The sequence below is a fragment of the Tachypleus tridentatus genome, chromosome 10 (genome assembly GCF_004210375.1).
Source record: "Tachypleus tridentatus isolate NWPU-2018 chromosome 10, ASM421037v1, whole genome shotgun sequence".
In the NCBI taxonomy this organism is placed as follows: Eukaryota; Metazoa; Arthropoda; class Merostomata; order Xiphosura; family Limulidae; genus Tachypleus; species Tachypleus tridentatus.
The window spans coordinates 165,692,923-165,716,937 of record NC_134834.1 but is presented as its reverse complement, the minus strand read 5'-3'; the positions used below and the strand labels follow the sequence as shown (position 1 = coordinate 165,716,937).

Here is a 24,015-nt window from a genome sequence, read left to right as displayed (position 1 = left end):
TGATAGATATTTAATAAAAACGACTATGTTAGCAGGAAGTGATTCCCTCTTTAGTGATTTTTCAAATAAACGTGAAATTTTACAACGAATCTATGAGGTACCACTTAGCAGAAATACCGTGAAAGATCGTATCTTACGTATGGCAAATGATGTCAATCAACAACTCAATACTGATTTACAAAAGGCTTCTTGTTACTTCCATGTGTTTGGATGAGAGTACGGATATAAATAATCATGCAAGGTTAGCAGTAATTTTGTGTTATGCTGTTGGTGACTCCATGAGGGAAGAATTGGTGAAACTGATTTCTTTACCCGGAAGAACACAAGGAGTAGATATTTACAATGCTGTGATGGAATGTTTTTTGACACAAAGTATTAAGCCCGAAAAGACAGTTTCGATCACTAGTGATGGAGCACCATGTATGGTTGGGTCAACATCTGGTTTCATAAAGTTGTTTGAGAACAAAATAAAGCATCAAGTCATCCAGTTTCATTGTATTATACATCAATAAGCTCTTTGTGCAAAAGAAAGTAGCAAAAAATTAGATGATATACTCAAAGATGTTACAAAAATGGTTAATTACATTATGACTCGTGCGCTTCCTTTTCGTCAGTTTCAAACACTTCTTGATGAGGTTCAAGCACAATATAGTACTTTAATTATGTATAACAATGTCCGATGGTTGAGCAGAGGACGTTTTCTGGAAAGATTTATTGCTTGCTTGAACGAAATTAGATTTTTTATGCATGAAAAAGGACAAGACTTTCCACAGCTCACTGATGTGGCTTGGCTAAATAACCTCATGTTCTTTACAGACTTTATATCACACTTCAATGCACTGAACACAAAACTACAAGAAGTAGGAAAAACAGCAGAAAGAATGTTCTGTGATATAAAGGCATTTGAGAGAAAATTGTAAGTTTTTTTGAAAAAGACATCGAAGGTGGGGAACTCAAATATTTTCCAAATCTGAAAATGCATTTAGAAAACTCGACAACATTTGCGGACTGTTCCTTAAGCAAACAGGAAATCTCCAAAGAATTTTCAAGCATTATCGCGGTAGCGAAGGAGAATTTTAGTAACAGATTTATGCAGTTTCGAAAGATAGAAAAAACTTTGTATTTTCTTACCTTTCCCGATAAAACTGAATTTGAAGATCTCGATCTTTCCTGTTTACACTGGTTGGGTTTGAAAACTCTAGAAATGGAGCTGGTAGAATTTCAGGAAAACTATACTTGGACTAATAAATTCTGTGCCCTGCGTAAAACACTTGAGAAAATAGAGTGTGGAGGGATCTTGGAAGAAAACGTTGCAAAGAGTTGTGAAAATGAAATTCTTAAAGTGTGGAATTCTTTGCCAATTAATTTTAAGTCAATGAAATTACTTGGAATAGCTCTTCTTACTTTGTTTGGATCATCTTACGCTTGTGAGCAGCTGTTTTCAACTTTGAATTTCATCAAATCAGACAGAAGAAACAAGCTTACAGATGAACTGAGTGCTGCATGTGTTGCTCTCAAATCAACAAAATATGAACCATCAATTAACAAGTTATCCGAGTGTTCACAACAGCAGAGATCGCATTGATTTAATAAAATTCAAGACAAAATATACAAATTTTAAGTCAAGGCTATTTATTAGTTTCATTGAAACTTTTGTAATTCGACTTTTTTTAAAAAATAAAGATACTCATCAAAAAGTCGGTTTTTTATCGGAAAGTAAATGTCATTTTTATGAAAATCCTGGCACGTTCGGATAGACAAAATAATTTTGGGTCACAATTGAGGCACGCAATCTCTAAAAGGTTCGCCATCACTGGTTTATAACATTAATTTCCTTGGTGGGACAACTGTAATTTTACGGATTTACAACATTAAAATCACGGATTTAATTATTTGAAAAACTTATTATCAAACATTGAAACCTTTAAATTATATTTATAATCACTTTAAATAGCATTATTGTCTTCACTATAATTTTATGTATAACTTTGAAACAAAACAAGCTACTTCTGTCATCTCTGTATGTCTTCAGCCCTCAAAATGTTTATTTTGTTATAATATGTATACGATTTTTAAAAATAGAACTTTCTGCTCTTTCCATCATTGATAGAAAATAATTATTTAAAAATTTGGTATTTTAAATCTGAACAGAACTTTATGGGTCAGTGATTCAACGTTTGAAGCCTAGCAATTCCTAACCAATAATTGATGAATAATTATCATAATTGTAAAAAATAAACCCACAGCTAATATCGTGGACTTGTTTAGCGAACTATGTTATTTTAGAGCAAAATCACATCAGGCTATTTGCTATGTTCACCGTGGAGAATCGAACCCCTATTTTATCGTTGTGTATCTATAAGCTTACTGCTATCCCATCGAACTTAGACCAACATACCTGCAATCCACCATGTTAACGCTTAAATCATACTTCATCATAAAATTATTATATAATTACAATATTATACAAATTCACAAATACCATAGTGGTTTGATGGTTAAACTCGTAACATTTAAAAACATCTAATATAATCCATACGAGATAATTTTGGTTTGAAATTCAAAACAAACAAACAATACTTCCTTAAATATACATATATTTAAATATCCATGTGTGTATTTTAATATTTCACGTTCATAATGTATTAGTGAGCTGACATAAAATATCCAAATTAAACCGCGGCGAATAATGTGTACAATTATACAAGAGGTGTTCAATAAAAATTATTGTATTTCCCTATATTATTGGGTAACTTATGAACAATAAATAATTGTGTAAATAAGACAAATATTTGTCTCCTGTTACAGATAATGTTAATATAACAAGTCAAATATTTGTCTCCTGTTACAGATAATGTTAATATAACGTCAAATATTTGTCTCCTGTTACAGATAATGTTAATATAACAAGTCAACTATTTGTCTCCTGTTACAGATAATGTTAATATAACAAGTCAAATATTTGTCTCCTGTTACAGATAATGTTAATATAACAAGTCAAATATTTGTCTCCTGTTACAGATAATGTTAATATAACAAGTCAAATATTTGTCTTCTGTTACAGATAATGTTAATATAACAAGTCAAATATTTGTCTCCTGTTACAGATAATGTTATTTTACAAGTCAACTATTTGTCTCCTGTTACAGATAATGTTAATATAACATATTTTACTTTTCATGTCACAATTGTAAATGAGTAAAGCGAATACTGAGTTCATCTCATTCGTTGCAATTCTAACTTTGCATCATGTACGCGGGGCGACAATAAGGTTTCATAGAGCAACAGTACGCAACTGGATTCGTAATACTACACCTGCATGTGACACCATACTTAGATAAGATTATGTTGAGAAGTAAGATCTGGTTGGACACTTTTTTTTACAAAATCACGATTTGGTGTACGTTTATTGTTGGTAATTTGATACGGTTGTCCAAAGAAACCAAAGAGGTTAGTTATAAATGAATGTACATACATATATATTCACGAGTTTTTTACTGATTTTATGAAATAAAAGCATCCGAAATGACTATTTTACTAATTTTAATAACCATTAATATTTTGTCAAGAGATTGTACAAAAGTTCGTTTTGGTTTTATTATCAAGAAATTACATTTTTGCATAATTCTAAGTTAGTCACACTTGCGTATTATGTAGTCAAGTACTGTTACAAGTAAAGAACAGTTCTGAATTACTACTGTTTTTACTTATTGCTCTGCGGGTTAGGAATTGTTTTGACTTACTGTGTTGCAAAGTTTCTGATAACAAAGCAAGTTCTGTGTAACCAAATCTCGCTTTGTAGAACAATTTGTACAAATCCAGACAACTTTATAAACTGTGCTTTTATTGATACATAGCAAACTGTACTTTTAATGAGCAGTTTTGTTCACTTATTCATAGGATATTTTCAACCAATTTTTCATATCGCTAACTAAATGAAACTATTCTTTGAACTCTGGACAGGAAACTGCTAATCTTCGAATGACAGATTGAAGGTGGCTTTCTGCATAACGTTGTATAATTTTCGATGTCTGCTCTTCTGTGCGTTTAGCGACATCTGGAGCCAGTTCTTTGATATTTCCACCAGAAGACATTGCTAAGATCTGAAAAACACATAAAAAAGGCGTGAAATATACCTTAAATTAACAGAGAAATGACTCTTGAATACCCTGAGGTGTATTTGACATGCGTGTATTCTTAAATAGGATACTATAATTTAGTACACTAGTAAGAACAATATAAAATATCTGCGATTTATCTATCAGAATAATTCCCTTAGTATGCAGATAAAGATGAATCAGAAAGTGTTCTACACGACCGATCATGTATATATATAAGCAGGTTCTGTGTTTAGACACTCTGAACTGTACATAATACGTGCAAACGGAAGAACCTAAATTCTCCATGGGCAATATAGTAAAAGTCCATGTAACAGGATTGTCCTTCCAGCAGATCAAAATTGATGAAAGATAAACTCAAGGTAACTCTACAATAGAAATTGAAATGGAACTCGACCGTTTGGAAGAGCTCTGTGAGGAAAATTATAACCATCTAAGTCACTACAGGCACATGAATCATCCGAATCGCTGATGCACTCAACACTTGACAGGATATAGTCTATAATATGTCTGAATATATGCTAAAAGTTACAAGATGTGATAACAAAGCACTTCTTCTCAAGAAACGTTCCTAAAATGTTATCTATACTTTCAGTCATACCGTAATTGTTGGGTATGATTTGTGAACGAAAAGAACATGTTCCAACGAATCACATCTTAACGGTTTGGAACAAATGGAAAGATTTTGGTAGGAGGAATTCTGATGAAGCATTATGACAGTTGTTTTGACCACAATAATAATAATGTGAATGGATCTTAACTACCATAATTTAAGACATATTTTCTCATTGGAAGGTCGGGTGATATTGTTTGTTTGTTTGTTTTTGAATCTCGCACAAAGCTACTAGAAGGATATCTGCGCTAGCCGTCCATAACTTAGCAGTGTAAGACTAGAGGAAAGGCAGCTAGTCACCATCCCCACCGCCAATTTTTGGGCTACTCTTTTACCAACGAATAGTGGGATTGACCTAACATTATAATGCTCTGACGGCTGAAAGGGCAAGCATGTTTGGTGCTATAGGGATTCGAGCTCGCGATCTTCAGATTACGAGTCGAACGCCTTAAACCACCTGGGCCATAGGGTGATATCCTGGAAGTATTCAGTATTGTGGCTAACCAAATACACGATGCACTTTTATTTAATTATTTCTATCATTTTTCAAAATAAGAAGACCTCCATCTATTAAGCTCGTTTCATTCAGGACTAGTTTTCACATTACTCAATATATGTCCTGGACTCTAAAAGTTACCGAATTAAATTGAGTAATTAATTATGAAGGTATTAGCATCAGCCACAGACCATGTCTATCATCCTTTATGAGCACCAGATACTCTGAAATATGTTTCCAAATTCTGTAAAGTGTGTATCACCATATCAAATAATTGATGCCATGTCATAATGCTGTAATTATTCAAGTTGGGAATAAAAAGTCCAGATTATATGTTGCAATATGAATTCAGGGATAGTTAATGTATTTGCTCTAAATATTTTATATATTGTTCTAAAAAAAATACACGTCATTAGAAAAATTGTGCCTGAGCAAAGCAGTAAAATATTGTAAGACTTGTGGAGTTTTAGTTAAGGAAATATTTGTTGTATCTAAATATGACTGACCCAGTCTATAATATGTCTGAATATATAGTGCAGTTCACACTGAATACTTGGTCTTTTCTCTGTTCCTAGACATGGAAAAGTGAAAAATTAACTGACATTAAAAATATTTGAATCGTAGCATTTAGAGTATTTCAATGTAGCACTGTTTTTCGTATTCTTAAAAAGCCGTGTTGTTGTTGTTGTTGTTTTAAATTAAGCACAAAGCTACACAATGGGCTAGTTGTGCTCTGCCCACCACGGGTAAGCAAACCCAGTTTCAGCGCTGTAAGTCCGCAGACATACCGCTGAGCCACTTGGGGGTTTAAAAGCCGTGATATTGTACTTTGGAATGCATATATATATTTATGTAAGACAGTTCGTTATACTTGACATGAACGATCAGTAAAAGGTATAACGAAGAGGATTGTCGCTATATATAAGTCATAGGGCCACAGGCGGAATGTTAAATACTATAGGCAGAATGTTAAACACTATAGGCGATTTTCGAATTGTTTGAAAACGCCTCACCACCGTAGGTAGAATTATAATTGGAGGAATAAAAAGTTTCTTCGAAGACAAATATTCACGTGACAAGATCATTTCTTAACTTAGAAACAAAAGACACAACATTTGAAAAATAAATCTTTATTGTTATCTATGGAAATAGAGCTGACACAACAAATATTTAAGGCAACGCAGCACTAGCCTCCAAAACACATAACTTAATGTAAACCAAAACCCTCATACAAATAGTGAAGGTTATAGTTATTAAACTGGTCAATACACCCAAAAAACCCACTAAAATGAAGCCGAAATACCTCCAGATACTGCTAACAAGTGAAGTTTTAGTATTTTTAGATTCACTGATTATCCTTAGAATAAACAGGTAGAAACCACAGGAAAGCTAGAAGTTGGACAGAAAGTCTGAATTTTCTTACTTTGACTGGTCAGACATAAAGGAAAAAACTGAACACGAAAATACACACATTAAAAGTATTTATACCAGACAGCAATCAAAGTGAAAACAAGCGTTTTATTTGTGCCTCTACTGGAGAGAGTTTTTATATTTTTTAATTTCGCGCTAGCCGTCCCTTATTTACCAGTGTAAGACTAGATAGAGGGAAGGCAGCTAGTCATCACCACCCACCACCAATTATTGGGCTATTCTTTTACCAACGAATAGTGGGATTGAACGTCACATTATAACGTCTCCACGGCTGAAAGAGCAAGCATATTTGGTGCGACGGGCATGCGAACCCGCGATCCTCAGATTACGAGTCGAACGCCTTAACCCACCTGGAGAGAGAGAGAGAACTGTTATATTAAGGTAATCTAAACACTTAATAATTAATTGATTGTTTAAACCTTTAAATATTTTTCTAAGTTCTTATTAATTTGTTCAAGTCCATAGGTATTTCCAGACTGAGAGCAGCTGGCATTGTATAGAGAAAACAATAACGCCAGTTCCCTTAGGACACAGGTGCTACATACTCTTATTTCAAAACAAGAAAGATTATATTTCGGGTCATTAAACTTGTCAGTAGGTTGTAGATTTTTTGTTTGTTTTGTTTTTTAAATACAGAATACACTATGACACAGCAATATTTTAAAATAGAAAATGATATTATGTCCTGGCTGACTGACTCAGTTTCGTGAGCAACTAGGGTGCGATGAACTTGCTGATTCCCTCGACTGACTTTTATAATAAGAACAAAAGTCAAATTATGTTGAGATTTTTTAAAAATGTATATTAACTGAGGGGGAGTATGAAACATCTTGTAAGCTTATAATTCATTAAGTGTTGTTTACATTGAATAATGACTGATGGAATTCTGTTCAAACTTTTGTTGTCGTTGTCGCTGTTTTTGATTTTTTCTTTACTGTGTCGGTAATTTGGAGAACACATTTTATTTTGGTATGACCAGGAGGTCGGCTGTTGAAAACATTGCTTCAAATAATTTATCCTTATGACCGCAACTGAAAAGTATAACGTTTTAAAATACAAACGGTTGAACAGTTATATAAAAATGATTTTGAATATACAGTCGGAAAGTTACATCACAGCCACAACCTATATAAAGTCGCGGTAGAATGGCATATCTCAGAAATATATTTTGTCATTGACTAGTTTTTCGTAGATGGCGTGATGCTAGTGAAAATTGGCCGTTTTAGGAAGAGTAAGTAATGGCCTGTTCCAATGCAAAATAATTTATACGCTTATCGTACACATGTGTCCAGATCGGGTATTTAGCATCTCCAAGACGAAGACAACATTTGCACGTAATGGCATTGGACAGTAGAGAAATACACGTCACTTTAGAGCAAAGGAACTATACAGAAAAAGGCTTGGAAGGAGTTCTACTCTAACTATTGTAAGCAAAGCACTGCGTCTTGTAACAGATATGAATCCTCAAACACAAAAGGCAGTGACACAATGTATTTACCTTCTTCAAACAACAGTAGTAATATGTTCAGGAAGATTTTGTATCAGTAAAAGTGGCACAAGTCGCTAACAGCCAACTTGCTTCCATGGTATATCAGCTAAACAATTGTAATATCTCAAATACTTGAAGAATAAAATATATACTGATGTTAATCCATAGCAAAACTTACTAGTGAAGTCGCTGGACTTAGTGGTCGGACTGGTTAAATTGGATCTTAGAACTTATAGTCCTCGTATAATAAATGGATTATGGAAGCAAAGAGGCAGCCTTTCGTTGGAGAAATTTGCAATGGAAACTACACTACAGAGCTATTGTAAAGGGAAGTGATTCCTAGATGGAGCATGACTAGACGAGGTGGGGTTCATAATCTATATCGTATTCAATCTATATAGTAACGAGTAACACGAATATTAACATTTTCATCAGAATAAAAATGTAAAATTCTTCACATCATACACACTTACCTGCACCATTGCAGCACGTTCAATAAAATACATATTATCAAAAGCTAAGGCAACGTTATTTGCTACAGCAATGATTCCGTGGTTCATCATAAAAAGGATGTCTTTATTGCCCAAAACGTTTCCTAAACGCATTCCTTCCTTCACTTCATGAGCCAAACCACTGTACTCGGTATCGTAGGCCTCACGATTCAGAAAACGAACCGAGTTCTGGTGCAGCATTCTTAGAGTTGGTGTTTCCAAACACCCTGAAAATATATTTAAAATTGTGAAATTGAAATTTTCAAAATGCATCTAAAATACGATATATCTAATAAAACTATATGAGATGTATGCAAGTTCAAAGAAATGGATTGCCTTTGCAGAAATTTACTTTGTGTGCTCAATAATTAAGTTTACATTGAATAATGACTGATGGAATTCTGTTCAAAATTTTGTTGTCGTTGTCGCTGTTTTTGTTTGCGTTTCTTTTTTCTATCAGATCAAATAAAAACAGCTAACTAATTTATGATGCTTTATATCATATTTTAGATGTGGTTAAACTTTGTTTCAGTCTAACTCATAACAGGTCATAACAAATATTAAAGATGAACCACCTATTCCTCACTCTGTTTTCCACTTGTGAAAAGCTATACTGATTTATTGAAGTATCATCCGTTGTCAGTATTTATAGATAGGACCAAGATTGTTTCGTAGAGTGGTGGACTGTAACTCATATATGTAGTGTTTTCAGTGGTATTTTACTCACCAAAGGGAACGTATGTTTATATTTGATTTGAAAAAAATGTAACACCGATGCTGCTAAGTTATTCTTCTGTATTATAAAGCAGACAAGCTGGCATTTAATAGTTTCTACCTTTTCGACTTTACAAATGAGAGCAGACAAGCTGGTATTTAATAGTTTCTACCTTTTCGACTTTACAAAAGAGAGACGTGAGTACTGAGAAATATTCTTGTAGTTTTACTATCAAAAACTACTAATTAGTAGTTTTAAGAAATGGATAAAACTCAGTGACTAAATAACAAATAGTGTTACGTGATACCTACTAATTAATTACATTACTTACAAAAACTCAAATGCTTGATAACTTTACAAGTCAAAAGAATGTCTCGCATATGTTTGTAAAATCACCATTGGTTACTGTTTAGTACAGCCATGTGTCAGCTCGTCCACTTTGTTGTGATTTTATTCTCTGTTGAAAGAGCAAACTAGATGAGACTATTGAATGTGTTTATTCTAGAACTTCATAATTCCTTTCAAGGCACATTGTGCTGGTTTATTAAAAGTAACAATAAAGAACGAAGTTTTTTGTAATTATTACTCATAAAATTTATATTCAGTACAAGTATTTTCACTTAATAAAAAATTAAGTCGTAATCTTACAGTCACAAAATTCAATCATATGGAATTAACATGACTAATTGCTTTATTTTCGGAGATTCGATTTATGGTTTTTGGACTGTTCAAATTGTAACATTATGAACTAACTATAAGCAAAACAAACCAAGAGTTGTTGCATAAGGCGCGTGAGTATGCATTATACTTCGGACATCAGGACAAGTTAGATAAATGCCACGATGGATGCAAGCAGCAGACGTTTCAGGTGTTCCCTTTCCTTCTACGACTTCATTATTTGAATTCAGTCCGATAAGAGAAGATGGAGTCACCTAAAATAGGGTAAAAATATTTATGTAAAATTGATTATTTAAATTCAGCCCGATAATGAAAGATGAAGTCACCTGCAATAAGATTAAAACATTCTCGTAAATTGTTTGTTTTATTAATTGAAACATTATTGAAGCAGCAACGACTTCTAAAATTAATTTTTTGGGTGTAACATAAGTCGAAGAATGGTGTTACACAACAAATTTGAAAGTCTAATCTCATTTTTTGAGTTTAGTCAATGATATCATGGGCAAACTGATACACAGAAGAACATATATTTCTATACGAAAGTGTTTATCATTTTTTGCAACTAAGCAATTCACAACTTAACAAACGTGAATAAGAATATTGCGAGAATTTAATTTGTTGTTATTTTAGCGCATTGCTACACAATAGGTTTTATGTTCTATGTCCACCGCGTGGAATCGAACTACATATTCAATCGTTCTAACTCCGTAAACTTACCACAGACTTATTGGAGAAGAACAATACTGATAAAGTTAAGAGTTGCAACAGTTTAACCAAGAATATGAAGTAATAGACCTAAAATGAAAGGATATTCATCCGTCTTCCTTTACAATTGTGACCAGGAATGGCCAGGTGATTAAGGCATTCAACTCATAATCCGAGGGTTACGGGTTCGAATCCTCGTCACACCAAACATGCTCGGCATTTCAGCCGTAGGGGCGTTATAATGTAACGGTCAATTCCATTATTCGTTGGTAAAAGGGTAGCCCAAGAGTTGGTGGTGGGCGGTGATGACTAGCTGCCTTCCCTCTAGTTTTATATTGCTAATTTAGGAACGGCTAACGCAGATAGCCTTCGTGTAGCTTTACGCGAAATTAAAAAACAAAAAACAAAATTATCACAGCTAAGCGAGCTTTAATATTTTCGGAAACGAAGCTCAAACATATCATTATTTTTGGTAATTTGGAATGCCGTTTTTTGTCATTAGAATACAAGCGAATCATCTATATTGACCATTACAACTGAGAAATTCAAAGTATTCCCTTTCAAAGTCAGTAAGCTTTTGTCGGTCACCGAATACCATGGAAAGCGACTTCTATTACATGACGTACTGTCGTATTGTTTGTCTTGCTGCAGTAGTTTACCTAAAATAAAAGTAGATGTGTTATGGATAAATGAGTTAAAGCAGTTTTTGAAACATCAGTCGAACATTGTTACTCTGCGACAAAAAAAAAGGCTATTTTAGTTTATACGTGGTCGTTAGCCCTGATAATACTAGTAGTTAGCATAAGGCTACACAATGAGCTGTCTCTGCTGTATCAAGTATCGAAACTCAATTTTGGCGTTATAAGCCCTCAGATATACCGCTGATCCACCGAGAATGAGACACTAAACTAAAGAGTGGATGTATATAAAATATCAAATATAAGTTTGTAGATTTGTACCTTTTTATGCAACTAGCCTAAGATTTACAGAAACAGATGGGGCAACAAAAACAGTTCGTCCGAACCACTTAGGCTTGGTGGTTAGGGCAACTTGACTTGAAATCTGAGGGTCCACCTTGGCAACGTTCTAATGTGACGTTCAATCCCACTATTCATTGGTAGAAGAGTAGCCCGAGAGGTGGCGCTGAATAGTAGTTCACTGTTAAGTTGGGGACAGCTAGAGCAAATAGCCATTAAGTGATGATACCGTAGTGATAAATGACATGAATTATTCATTGAAAGTTACCTCACTCCAGTGCAGACCATAAGGAACAACAAGCATTACTTCACCGTCTTCTCTACTGGCTGGAGCCAATGCAGTTAGATGGTTGCATACAGATTCATTCATATTGTAGATTTCCAAACCTCTGTAAGCTGCAGCAAGTTGAATCCTTATTTTCCAGTTATTTTGTTTGATGTCTGAACTTACTGAATTCCATCGTTTGAAGTTTATATATGTGTTTCTATGACCCTGATGGTTTAAATTCAAACTAGTTCTCTTTATAAAGAGGAAACCCTTCACGTAATTACTTAGAGCTCTCATTGTTGCTTAATGATAGCACAAGTATTATAAAGTCATATGATACTGAATAACCCAGTGTGGGACCTAGCATGGCCAAGCGCGTAAGGCATGCGACTCGTAATCCGAGGGTCGCGGGTTCGCGCCCGCGTCGCGCTAAACATGCTCGCCCTCCCAGCCATGGGGGCGTATAATGTGACGGTCAAACTCACTATTTGTTGGTGAAAGAGTAGCCCAAGTGTTGACGGTGGGTGGTGATGACTAGCTGCCTTCCCTCTAGTCTTACACTGCTAAATTAGGGACGGCTAGCATAGATAGCCCTCGAGTAGCTTTGTGCGAAATTCTAAAAACAAACAAACCTAGTGTGTTCGATGAGTGAATAATTCTCAAGGCTACCGCTGGAGTGCAATTAGCTGTCATTACGCTTAGTAAAAACTGTGTAGGAAATTACACAGGGTAGTCGTTTAAAAGAGTTAAAAATATGTAGAACTTTCCATTGTTTTAACTGTTTGTAAGCATTGTTAAACATGTGTATATGTATATATTTATATATATATAAATGTTACATTGTCACTCGGCCTTCGGCTTAAAAACGTTGTATCCACAAAAGTATAAATATATATTGAAACATATACATGTGTTCCAGTTAACTCCTTGTTATCTTCTATGATTTGACCTTCAACATATTTATTTTTAATTCATCATATTTAAGTCTTAAGAGTGTTAATAAAATATCTTCTAACAAAACATTAGAAATTAGAAGATTTTTAATATTTTCAGTGTAGTTATTTCTATAATTTCCTATGCATTCCTATTGTACTCGAGAAGCTACACTAATAATAAAATACGAGATAATTTTACAGAAAATATCAGAACACATTATTAATTCGTATATCTACTAGATGGCAGCACAAATATTGTTTGTTTATTTTGTTAATTTCGCGCAAAGCTTCACGAGAACTACCTGCTCGAGCCGTTCCTAACTTAATAGTGTAAGATTAGACAGATAGGAGCTAGACATCACCACCCGTAGCCAACTATTTGACAACCTTTTACCAACGAGCAAGGAAGAGCATGTTTGATGTGTTGGGGATTTGAATCATCAACCCTCACATTAAGTCGAGTGCCTTAACCACCTGACCATGCTTGGCCACCTATTTCATAATTGTAGTAATGTGTGTTTCTTTTTGTTTTCTTATAGCAAAGCCAAGTCTGACTATTTGCTGAGGCCACCGAGGGAAATCGAGCCTCTTATTTTTGCGTTTTAAATCCGTAGACTTTCCGCTGTGCTAGTGGGGGTCTATTGTATCAATAATGCGAAAGGTTCGCAACGAGATACAGTGAGGTATATTATATAAGTTTCTCTTGTGAAATACATGAAAGCGGGGATAAAAATAATCTTATTACCACATTAATGGTAGCTGGTTTATAGAATTTAGTTTAGCCTCTACCATCTTTCAGCAAATTTAATTAAGTATGCTCTTTTATAACAGCATAACATTTATAACAAAGAAACAAAATCATTTGTGCTCCTTTATGTTTCAATTCCAAAAATCTTGAATATGGCCAGAGTATCATTTTTAGTCACAGTTTATCTATTTCAATAAACAACTCAATAGAATACGTCTATATGCGTGTCTTTGTACCATTGTAATATGTTTTGCGGAGTTTGTAGAACGGAGGCAGTAGATGACACTACGTAACACAAATTTGTTCTTGGATAGTATGTGTTATTTCTTAATTGCTTATGTTGTAAAAGCGCAGAAAATGGCCATTATTTTCTTTAAACATTGCTTTTGTGATTTGGATTATGAAATTTAGAAATGAACCTATTTTCTATGTTAAAACGAGCACATCTGCACATTTTCATTTACGTAAGGTGTGAATAAAACAACATATGAATCAAGGTTTACATGTATTTATATTAAAGTTACACCAAAAATGAACAAAAATGTCTAGAAGTGATTAGTTTTGAGATTTGCGACTCTAATGTAAATCACTTTCACGTATTAGCCCCCAAATATAGTCTCCCATCATGTTTTCGGTATATGCTCCTTGGTAGTCCAGTATATTTCGGTGCAAGCGCTCGTCTTGCTCCTTTGAGTATGCCCCATGTTCTCCTTGAATTTATCAAGATGAGCGTCAAGGATATGGACTTTGAGGGACATCCTGCGGCCCATTTTGCCGTAGTTCTTCACCAGAGCCTCAATCAATTCCATATACTTTTCGGCCCCTTGTGATTACCCAAGAGCCTCAACCCATTGCGACAAAGCTGCCCCAAGCTTTTTTCCCCTTTCTACTGAGCTTCTTGGGTAATTCTGTGCACTCCAGGATCTTTTTTATTTGTGGTCTAACGAACTTAGACAGCTTAGGGAAAATGTCTCGAAGGTACTTGAAGGCTGCAGACTCCTTATAAAGAGCTGTGACAAATTGTTTCATAAGACCCAATTTTATGTGCAATGGTGGGAACAACACCTTCTGGAGTTCCACTGGTGGCTCACACTTGACATTGTGCCTCCTCACAGAGAACTCGGTTCGTTTAGGTCAGTGGTTCCTGTTGTAGTGCGCTGCAGTGTTCCTGCTGTCTCAAAGGCAAAGATAACAGGAAAACTTGGTAAAGCTTCCTTGGAGATCCATCAGGAATGTCACCATTTTGAAGTCTCCAATAACCTCCCAGCTATACTCATCATACTTCAAGACTTCTAGCAAGGTCTTGACACTGTTGTATGTCTCTTTGAGGTGCACCAAAAGATAGTTAAATTTATGGAGGTCTAAAATTTGTATAATGTAAAATCTTACTATTCAAGCAAGCAAAGATTATCCGTTTTACCTTCTAGAGTTTTTTATTTTTGCAGTGCTCGCAGGTAAAATGAGGTGCTCAATATTTGTCTTTATCCCTGACAGGTATTTTAGCAGATACTGTCACAGAGTACTTTTTCGTTCATATCTTGATAAGTTGATCACATACATTGCAGAATGCGTCTGGAGAATGCTTGCAACTTCTTGATGCCATCTCTGATAAAATCAAATAGGTCTATGTGTTCACTTAGGAGGCTAGAACTAAACTCAAGTGGTGAGTGGTGAGCCCCTGTATATATATATTACTATGGAAAGTTCTAGAAAATTATAAAAGGTTCTTGAAAATTCTCGTAAGTTCTACAACATTTTCGGAAGTTCGAGAAAATTCTTTATCAGTTACTCTGCGCTGAATCATCCTGAAATGTTCTGGAAAATGGGTAAATTTGAAAATTTCATTACCCATGTTACAAAAGCTAAGTTTGAAGACAAGAATAGGTCATTTTCATTTATTTTAGGTATGAGCAATTGGGAAATAACACTTTCTGTCCAGGAACAAGAAAAAGTAAAAATTGTGTTACATAGTGTTATTTTTCCCGATTCAGTATAATGAACTTTACATTTTTGTTGAACATTTTTTATCAGTTTACCTAAAAAATATCATTTCTTGGTATTGTTAATACTTATAATGCGGGTATATGTACATATCTTTCGACAGTGAAATAAAATTTCCTTCTTTTTATAAAAAGTCCTGACTACAGTGATGTTTTATGAAACTATATTGATTAGAAACAGGTCGTGTTTCACAAACATGAATATCTAATGGTAACCGTCGACGTAGATGAAAGTTTTAGTTGAATAAGCTGTAATCACAGCGGATGCAGTTCTTAAAAGGAATTAAATTTTGGAATATATTGTACTCCAGCCAGTGATGATCAGAAATGTTATTATACTTGAAATATACGTATTTAATAATTTATAAACAAGCGAAACGTTTAGATTTCAAATGCATGAACTTTCTAAAGAGCATTTCGATGTTAAAAAATCATTTCAACACTTTCTAAAACTCAGCGAGACTTTGTTAGATGAAGCCTTTTACTACAGTACCATGCATGATTTCTAGTTTTTCTAAGTGGAAAACAAATAAATTTAAAAAACATATGTTTACTAGATAAACTGTAGCTGTTGGTTAATAAAAAATATTTTTACATCAGTAATATAATAATAATCAAGCATTCATAACAGAATTAAGTTATTACATATTTCATGTAATTTTATGAAAAATTCATCAATGTCATAATTAGGATTATCAACACAAAACTAAAATTGTCACTCCAGTTTCATTTTTATTTAATTCAAGTATAAATTCAACTAGTTTTTATTCCTAGTATATCACGTTTTACTTTTATCACTAAAACGTCAATATTATGTTATATTTAACTAAGTAAGAGGCATGTATATTTTTGTAAATCATAAAAAAATTGAAAATAAAGAAGTTCACTAGGTTATATTTAAAAAATCGAATGGTAAGTATAACCTAGTATGTTTCATACAGATCTTTGCTCACATTACTATAATAATTTGACTAATTTTTAACTATCTAACAACGCCAGTTAAATCTAACTTGTCTTGGCAGTTAATAAAAAGCTGGTTTTTCCATAGTTCAAGTTGTACAGTTGTGATAAGTTCCATAAAATAAAATATTTTATATATTTCATTTAAATTGTTAAATGTAAATAAAAATGAGTGGTTTTAAAATAAAAATAATTTGGTTGAAAAATAGTAATTATTTTTCAAGATGCAACGCACTTAGAAGTGAATAATTTGTCATGTCTCACAATATCCATTAAAAGAACCAAACGCGAAGAACCATGCATAGATGCCTATTTTAAATTAAAACTAAAATCAATTTATGTTACTTTTTTGCAACTTTTTGACTAATACGTCCAGGTTAATAACAGCTATTTATTATGGGGCAAAACTACGATACAATTTGAGGTGTCTACATTCTTTACGTTGAGGTGACTTGAGCCCTAGACTTTAGAATTGTAAACCCTTGAGATAATTACTTTATAAATAAGTATATATTCCTATTCAATTTCTAAAAATATTTAACCCCCCATTCTTCTCTACAGACAGACATCCATAAAGTAATGATACTGTAGTGATAAATTACATGAATTATTCATTGGAAGTTACCTCACTCCAGTGCAGACCATAAGGAACAATAAGCATTACTTCACCGTCTTCTCTACTGGCTGGAGCCAATGCAGTTAGATGGTTGCATACAGATTTATTCATATTGTAGGCTTCCAAACCTCTGTAAGCTGCAGCAAGTTGAATCCTTATTTTCTAGTTATTTTGTTTGATGTCTGAACTTACTGAATTCCATCTTTTGAAGTTTATATATGTGTTTCTATGACTCTGATGGTTTAAATTCAAACTAGTTCTCTTTATAAAGAGGAAACCCTTCACGTAATTACTTAGAACTCTCATTGTTGCTTAATGATAGCACAAGTATTATAAAGTCATATTATATTGAATAACCTAGTGTGTTCGATGAGTGAATAATTCTCAAGGCTACCGCTAGAGTGCAATTAGCTGTCATTACGCTTAGTAAAAACTGTGTAGGAAATTACACGTGGTAGTCATTTAAAAGAGTTAAAAATATGTAGAACTTCCCATTGTTTTAACTGTTTGTAAGCATTGTTAAACATGTGTATATCTATATATATATATATATATATATACATGTTACATTGTCACTCGGCCTTCGGCTTAAAAACGTTGTATCCACAAAAGTATAAATATATATTGAAACATATACATGTGTTCCAGTTAACTCCTTGTTATCTTCTATGATTTGACCTTCGACATATTTATTTTTAATTCATCATATTTAAGTCTTAAGAGTGTTAATAAAATATCTTCTAACAAAACATTAGAAATTAGAAGATTTTTAATATTTTTAGTGTAGTTATTTCTATAATTTCCTATGCATTCCTATTGTAGTCGAGAAGCTACACTAATAATAAAATACGAGATAATATTACAGAAAATATCAGAACACATTATTAATTCGTATATCTACTAGATGGCAGCACAAATATTGTTTGTTTATTTTGTTAATTTCGCGCAAAGCTTCACGAGAACTATCTGCTCGAGCCGTTCCTAACTTAATAGTGTAAAATTAGACAGATAGGAGCTAGACATCACCACCCGTAGCCAACTATTGGACAACCTTTTACCAACGAGCAAGGAAGAGCATGTTTGATGTGTTGGGGATTTGAATCATAAACCCTCACATTAAGTCGAGTACCTTAACCACCTGACCATGCTTGGCCACCTATTTCATAATTGTAGTAATGTGTGTTTCTTTTTGTTTTCTTATAGCAAAGCCTAATCTGACTATCTGCTGAGGCCACCGAGGGAAATCGAGCCCCTGATTTTTGCGTTTTAAATCCGTAGACTTCCCGCTGTACTAGTGGGGTCTATTGTATCAACAATGCGAAAGGTTCGCAACGAGTTACAGTGAGGTATATTGAATTAGTTTCTCTAGTGTTTGTTTGTTTTGGAATTTCGCATAAAGTTACTCGAGGGCTATCTGTGCTAGCCGTCCCTAATTTAGCAGTGTAAAACTAGAGGAAAGGCAGCTAGTCATCACCACCCACCGCCAACTCTTGGGCTACTCTTTTACCAACGAATAGTGAGATTGACAATCACATTATAACGCCCCCACGGCTGGGAGGGTGAGCATGTTTGGCGCGACGCGGGTACGAACCCGCGACCCTCGGATTACGAGTCGCATGCCTTACGCGCTTGGCCATGCCAGGCCTTTCTCTAGTGAAATACATGGAAGTGGGGATAAAAATAATGTTATTACCACATTAATGGTAGCTGGTTTATAGAATTTAGTTTAGCCTCTACCATCTTTCAGCAAATTTAATTAAGTATGCTCTTTTATAACAGCATAACATTTATAACAAAGAAACAAAATCATTTGTGCCCCTTTATGTTTCAATTCCAAAAATCTTGAATATGGCCAGAGTATCATTTTTAGTCACAGTTTATCTATTTCAATAAACAAATCAATAGAATACGTATATATGCGTGTTTTGTACCATTGTAATATGTTTTGCGGAGTTTGTAGAACGGAGGCTGTTCTTGGATAGTATGTGTTATTTCTTAATTGCTTATGTTGTAAAAGCACAGAAAACGGCCATTATTTCCTTTAAACATTGCTTTTGTGATTTGGATAATGAAATTTAGAAATTAACCTATTTTCTATGTAAAAACGAGCACATTTGCACATTTTCATTTACGTAAGGTCTGAATAACACAACATATGAATCAAGGTTTACATGTATTTATATTAAAGTTACACCAAAAATGAACAAACATGTCTAGAAGTGAGTAGTTTTTTGAGATTTGCGACTCTAATGTAAATCACTTTTACGTATTAGCCCCCAAATATAGTCTCTCAACATTTTTTTTTTTTTTTGTATACGCTCCTTGGTAGCAGCGTTCAAAGTCCAGTATATCTCGGTGCAAGCGCTCGCCTTGCTCCTCTGAGTATGCCCCCATGTTCTCCTTGAATTTATCAAGATGAGCGTCAAGGATATGGACTTTCAGGGACATCCTGCAGCCCATTTTGCCGTAGTTCTTCACCAGAGCCTCAATCAATTCCATATAATTTTCGGCCCCTTGTGATTACCCAAGAAGCCTCGAACCATTGCGACAAAGCTGCCCCAAGCTTTTCTCCCCTTCCTACTGAGCTTCTTGGGTAATTCTGTGCACTCCAGGATCTTTTTTATTTGTGGTCTAACGAGCTCAGACAGCTTAGGGAAAATGTCTGAAAGGTATCTGAAGGCTGCAGACTCCTTATAAAGAGCTGTGACAAATTGTTTCATAAGACCCAATTTTATGTGCAATGGTGGGAACAACACCTTCTGGAGTTCCACTGGTGGCTCACACTTGACATTGTGCCTCATCACAAAGAACTCGGTTCGTTTAGGCCAGTGGTTCCTGTTGTAGTGCGCTGCAGTGTCCCTGTTGTCCCATAGGCAAAGATAACAGGAAAACTTGGTAAAGCCTCCTTTGAGACCCATCAGGAATGTCACCACTTTGAAGTCTCCGATAACCTCCCAGCTATACTCATCATACTTCAAGACTTCTAGCAAGGTCTTAACGCTGTTGTATTCCTCTTTGAGGTGCACTGAATTTTAAAAGGTCTAAAATTTGTATAATATAAAATCTTACTATTCAAGCAAGCAAAGATTATCCGTTTTACCTTCTAGAGTTTTTTATTTTTGCAGTGCTCGCAGGTAAAATGAGGTGCTCAATATTTGTCTTTGTCCCTGACAGGCATTTTAGCAGATGCTGTCACAGAGTACCTTTTCGTTCTTATCTTGATAAGTTGATCCAGAATGCGTCTGGAGAATGCTTGCAACTTCTTGATGCCGTTTCTGATAAAATCAAATAGGTCTATGTGTTCCCTTAGGAGGCTAGAACTAAACTCAAGTGGTGAGTGGTGAGCCCCTGTATATACATATTACTATGGAAAGTTCTAGAAAATTATAAAAGGTTCTTGAAAATTCTCGTAAGTTCTACAACATTTTCGGAAGTTCGAGAAAATTCTCTATCAGTTACTCTGCGCTGAATCTACCTGAAATGTTCTGGAAAATGGGTACATTTGAAACTTTCATTACCCAGGTCACAAAAAGCTAAGTTTGAAGACAAGAATAGGTCATTTTCATTTATTTTAGGTATGAGCAATTGGGAAATAACACTTTCTGTCCAGGAACAAGAAAAAGTAAAAATTGTGTTACATAGTGTTATTTTTTCCCGATTCAGTATAATGAACTTTATATTTTTGTTAAACATTTATTTATCAGTTTACCTAAAAAATATCATTTCTTGGTATTGTTAATACTTATATAAATTGTACATATAAATTGTTTATATAAATTGTTATATAAAGTATATTGTTATATACTTATATAAATATCTACATATCTTTCGACAGTGAAATAAAATTTCCTTCTTTTTATAAAAAGTCTTGACTACAGTAATGTTTTATGAAACTATATTGATTAGAAACAGGTCGTGTTTCACAAACATGAATATCTAATGGTTACCGTCGACGTAGATGAAAGTTTTAGTTGAATAAGCTGTAATCACAGCGGATGCAGTTCTTAAAAGGAATTAAATTTTGGAATATATTGTACTCCAGCCAGTGATGATCAGAAATGTTATTATACTTGAAATATACATATTTAATAATTTATAAACAAGCGAAACGTTTAGATTTCAAATGCATGAAATCTAAAAGCATTCATAACAGAATTAAATTATTACATATTTTATGTAATTTTATGAAAAATTCATCAATGTCATAATTAGGATTATCAACACAAAACTAAAATTGTCACTCTAGTTTCATTTTTATTTAATTCCAGTATAAATTTAACTAGTTTTTATTCCTAGTATAACACGTTTTACTTTTATCACTAAAACGTCAATATTATGTTATATTTAACTAAGTAAGAGGCATGTATATTTTTGTAAATCATAAAATAATTGAAAATAAAGAAGTTCACTAGGTTATATTTAAAAAATCGAATGGTAAGTATAACCTAGTATGTTTCATACAGATCTTTGCTCACATTACTATAATAATTTGACTAATTTTTAACTATCTAACAACGCCAGTTAAATCTAACTTGTCTTGGCAGTTAATTAAAAGCTAGTTTTTTCCATAGTTCAAGTTGTACAGTTGTGATAAGTTCCATAAAATAAAATATTTTATATATTTCATTTGAATTGTTAAATGTAAATAAAAATGAGTGGTTTTAAAATGAAAATAATTTGGTTGAAAAATAGTAATTATTTTTCAAGATGCAACGCACTTTGAAGTGAATAATTTGTCATGTCTCACAATACCCATTAAAAGAAACAAACGCGAAGTACCATGCATAGATGCCTATTTTAAATTAAAACTAAAATCAATTTATGTTACTTTTTTGCAACTTTTTGACTAATACGTCCAGGTTAATAACAGCTATTTATTATGGGGCAAAACTACGATAAAATGTGAGGTGTCTACATTCTTTACGTTGAGGTGACTTGAGCCCTAGACTTTAGAATTGTAAACCCTTGAGATAATTACTTTATAAATAAGTATATATTCCTCCTCAATTTCTAAAGATATTTAACCCCCCATTCTTCTCTACAGACAGACATCCATAAAGTAATGATACTGTAGTGATAAATTACATGAATTATTCATTGGAAGTTACCTCACTCCAGTGCAGACCATAAGGAACAACAAGCATTACTTCACCGTCTTCTCTACTGGCTGGAGCTAATGCAGTTAGATGGTTGCATACAGATTCATTCATATTGTAGGCTTCCAAACCTCTGTAAGCTGCAGCAAGTTGAATCCTTATTTTCCAGTTATTTTGTTTGATGTCTGAACTTACTGAATTCCATCTTTTGAAGTTTATATATGTGTTTCTATGACTCTGATAGTTTAAATTCAAACTAGTTCTCTTTATAAAGAGGAAACCCTTCACGTAATTACTTAGAGCTCTCATTGTTGGTTAATGATAGCACAAGTATTATAAAGTCATATGATATTGAATAACTTAGTGTGTTCGATGAGTGAATAATTCTCAAGGCTACCGCTAGAGTGCAATTAGCTCTCATTAAAATATACTTGTCTTCTAGTTAACTTCTTGTTATCATCTATGATTTGACCTTCAACATATTTTTTTCTACCTCATCATATTTAATTCTTAAGTTAAAAATGTTAAATGTTACAAATAAAGTATTCTCACAAAAAGAAAACTTTATTTTGTGACAAACTTTCTTCTTTTTAGCTCAATAAGCTCAAAAACGCTGTAATCAAATATATTACATTATTTATTAGGAATATTTGGTCTGGTTGAAAACCAGAGATCTTTTCAATAATACCTATAAGTTTTCTTACTTCGGATACACGTAATTCGGGAGGTACGGAAGCAACAAATAAAAATTGAGATAAACTCTGATACTTGGAAGAAATAACAAAGAAATTAGAAATTTTCCACTATTTTGAGTGTATAGTTTTTCTATAACTTTCTAACTTATCGAATTGTAGTCGAGAAGCAACACTAATAATAAAATACGAGACAATTTCACAGAAAATATCAGTGCACATTATTGATTTGTTAACTACTAGATGGCAGCACAAAATTGTGGGGTTGTTTCTTGAATTTCGCGCAAAGCTACACGAGAGCTGTCCGCTCTAGCCGCCCCTAATTTATCAGTGTAAGACTAGAGGGAAGGCAGCTAGTCATCAGCACCCACAGTCAACTCTTGGGCTACTCTTTTACCAAAGAATAGAGGGATTGACAGTCACTTTATAACGCCCTCCTCCCGGTTGAAAGGGCGAGCATGATTGGAGTGACGGGGATTCAAATCCGCGATCCTCAGACTACGAGTCGAGTGCTTTAACCACCTGACAATGCCGGGACTTTTTCATAGCGACTAGGTTGGTTATTTTTTTAAAAATTAGAAGTACAATTATACAAATATGTTTTATATAATATATCAGTTTAAAACACTTGTGCGACACTTACTTTACAACAAATATCTTGTATGTTATCAAAGTTGAGATGTCTACAAATACAAGAGTTTTTTCTAGAAATATGCGTTGTTTCTGCTTAAGTTGTGAGAAATATTTATACTTTCACAACATTTTGATAATGGACTGGAATAGAGGTATTCACTACTTTCAAGATGTTTACAGAAAGAGGCCTAGCATGACCAGGTGGGTCAAGACGTATGACTCGTAATATGAGAGTCGCAGGATCGAATCTCCGTCGCAAAAAATATGTTTGCCATTTCAGGGGGCGTTATAATGTGACGGTCAATCCCAATATTCGTTGGTAAAAGAGTAGCCTAAGAGTTGGCGGTGGGTGGT

General features: G+C 33.9%; 1 protein-coding gene across 3 annotated transcripts; it reads right to left on the bottom strand.

The window, feature by feature from the left end:
- Window positions 1-3,824: 3,824 nt before the first annotated feature.
- LOC143230850 (putative aldolase class 2 protein CC_1201) lies at window positions 3,825-22,679 on the bottom strand. 3 transcript variants are annotated; one of them, XM_076465098.1, is made up of 4 exons: window positions 22,349-22,679; window positions 10,123-10,285; window positions 8,621-8,865; window positions 3,825-4,103 (listed from the first exon to the last, which is right to left on the bottom strand). In XM_076465098.1, the coding sequence occupies exons 1-4, from the start codon at window positions 22,643-22,645 to the stop codon at window positions 3,942-3,944; spliced, it is 867 nt and encodes a 288-aa protein (XP_076321213.1). In that variant the 5' UTR covers window positions 22,646-22,679; the 3' UTR covers window positions 3,825-3,941. The 3 variants fall into 3 exon arrangements, with proteins under 3 accessions (XP_076321213.1, XP_076321214.1, XP_076321211.1); XM_076465099.1 differs by lacking the exon at window positions 22,349-22,679 and adding an exon at window positions 17,250-17,484; XM_076465096.1 differs by lacking the exon at window positions 22,349-22,679 and adding an exon at window positions 11,982-12,295.
- Between the last annotated feature and the right edge of the window lie 1,336 nt (window positions 22,680-24,015).

Excerpts from the sequence above, each read along its gene's own strand:
- LOC143230850 (XM_076465098.1), bottom strand. The coding sequence starts at position 22,645 with ATGAGAGCTCTAAGTAATTACGTGAAGGGTTTCCTCTTTATAAAGAGA. Across the intron at positions 10,286-22,348 it reads ATGGTCTGCACTGGAGTGAG|GTGACTCCATCTTCTCTTAT; the intron begins GTAACTTCCAAT and ends ACCCTATTTTAG. Across the intron at positions 4,104-8,620 it reads AACGTGCTGCAATGGTGCAG|ATCTTAGCAATGTCTTCTGG; the intron begins GTAAGTGTGTAT and ends TGTGTTTTTCAG.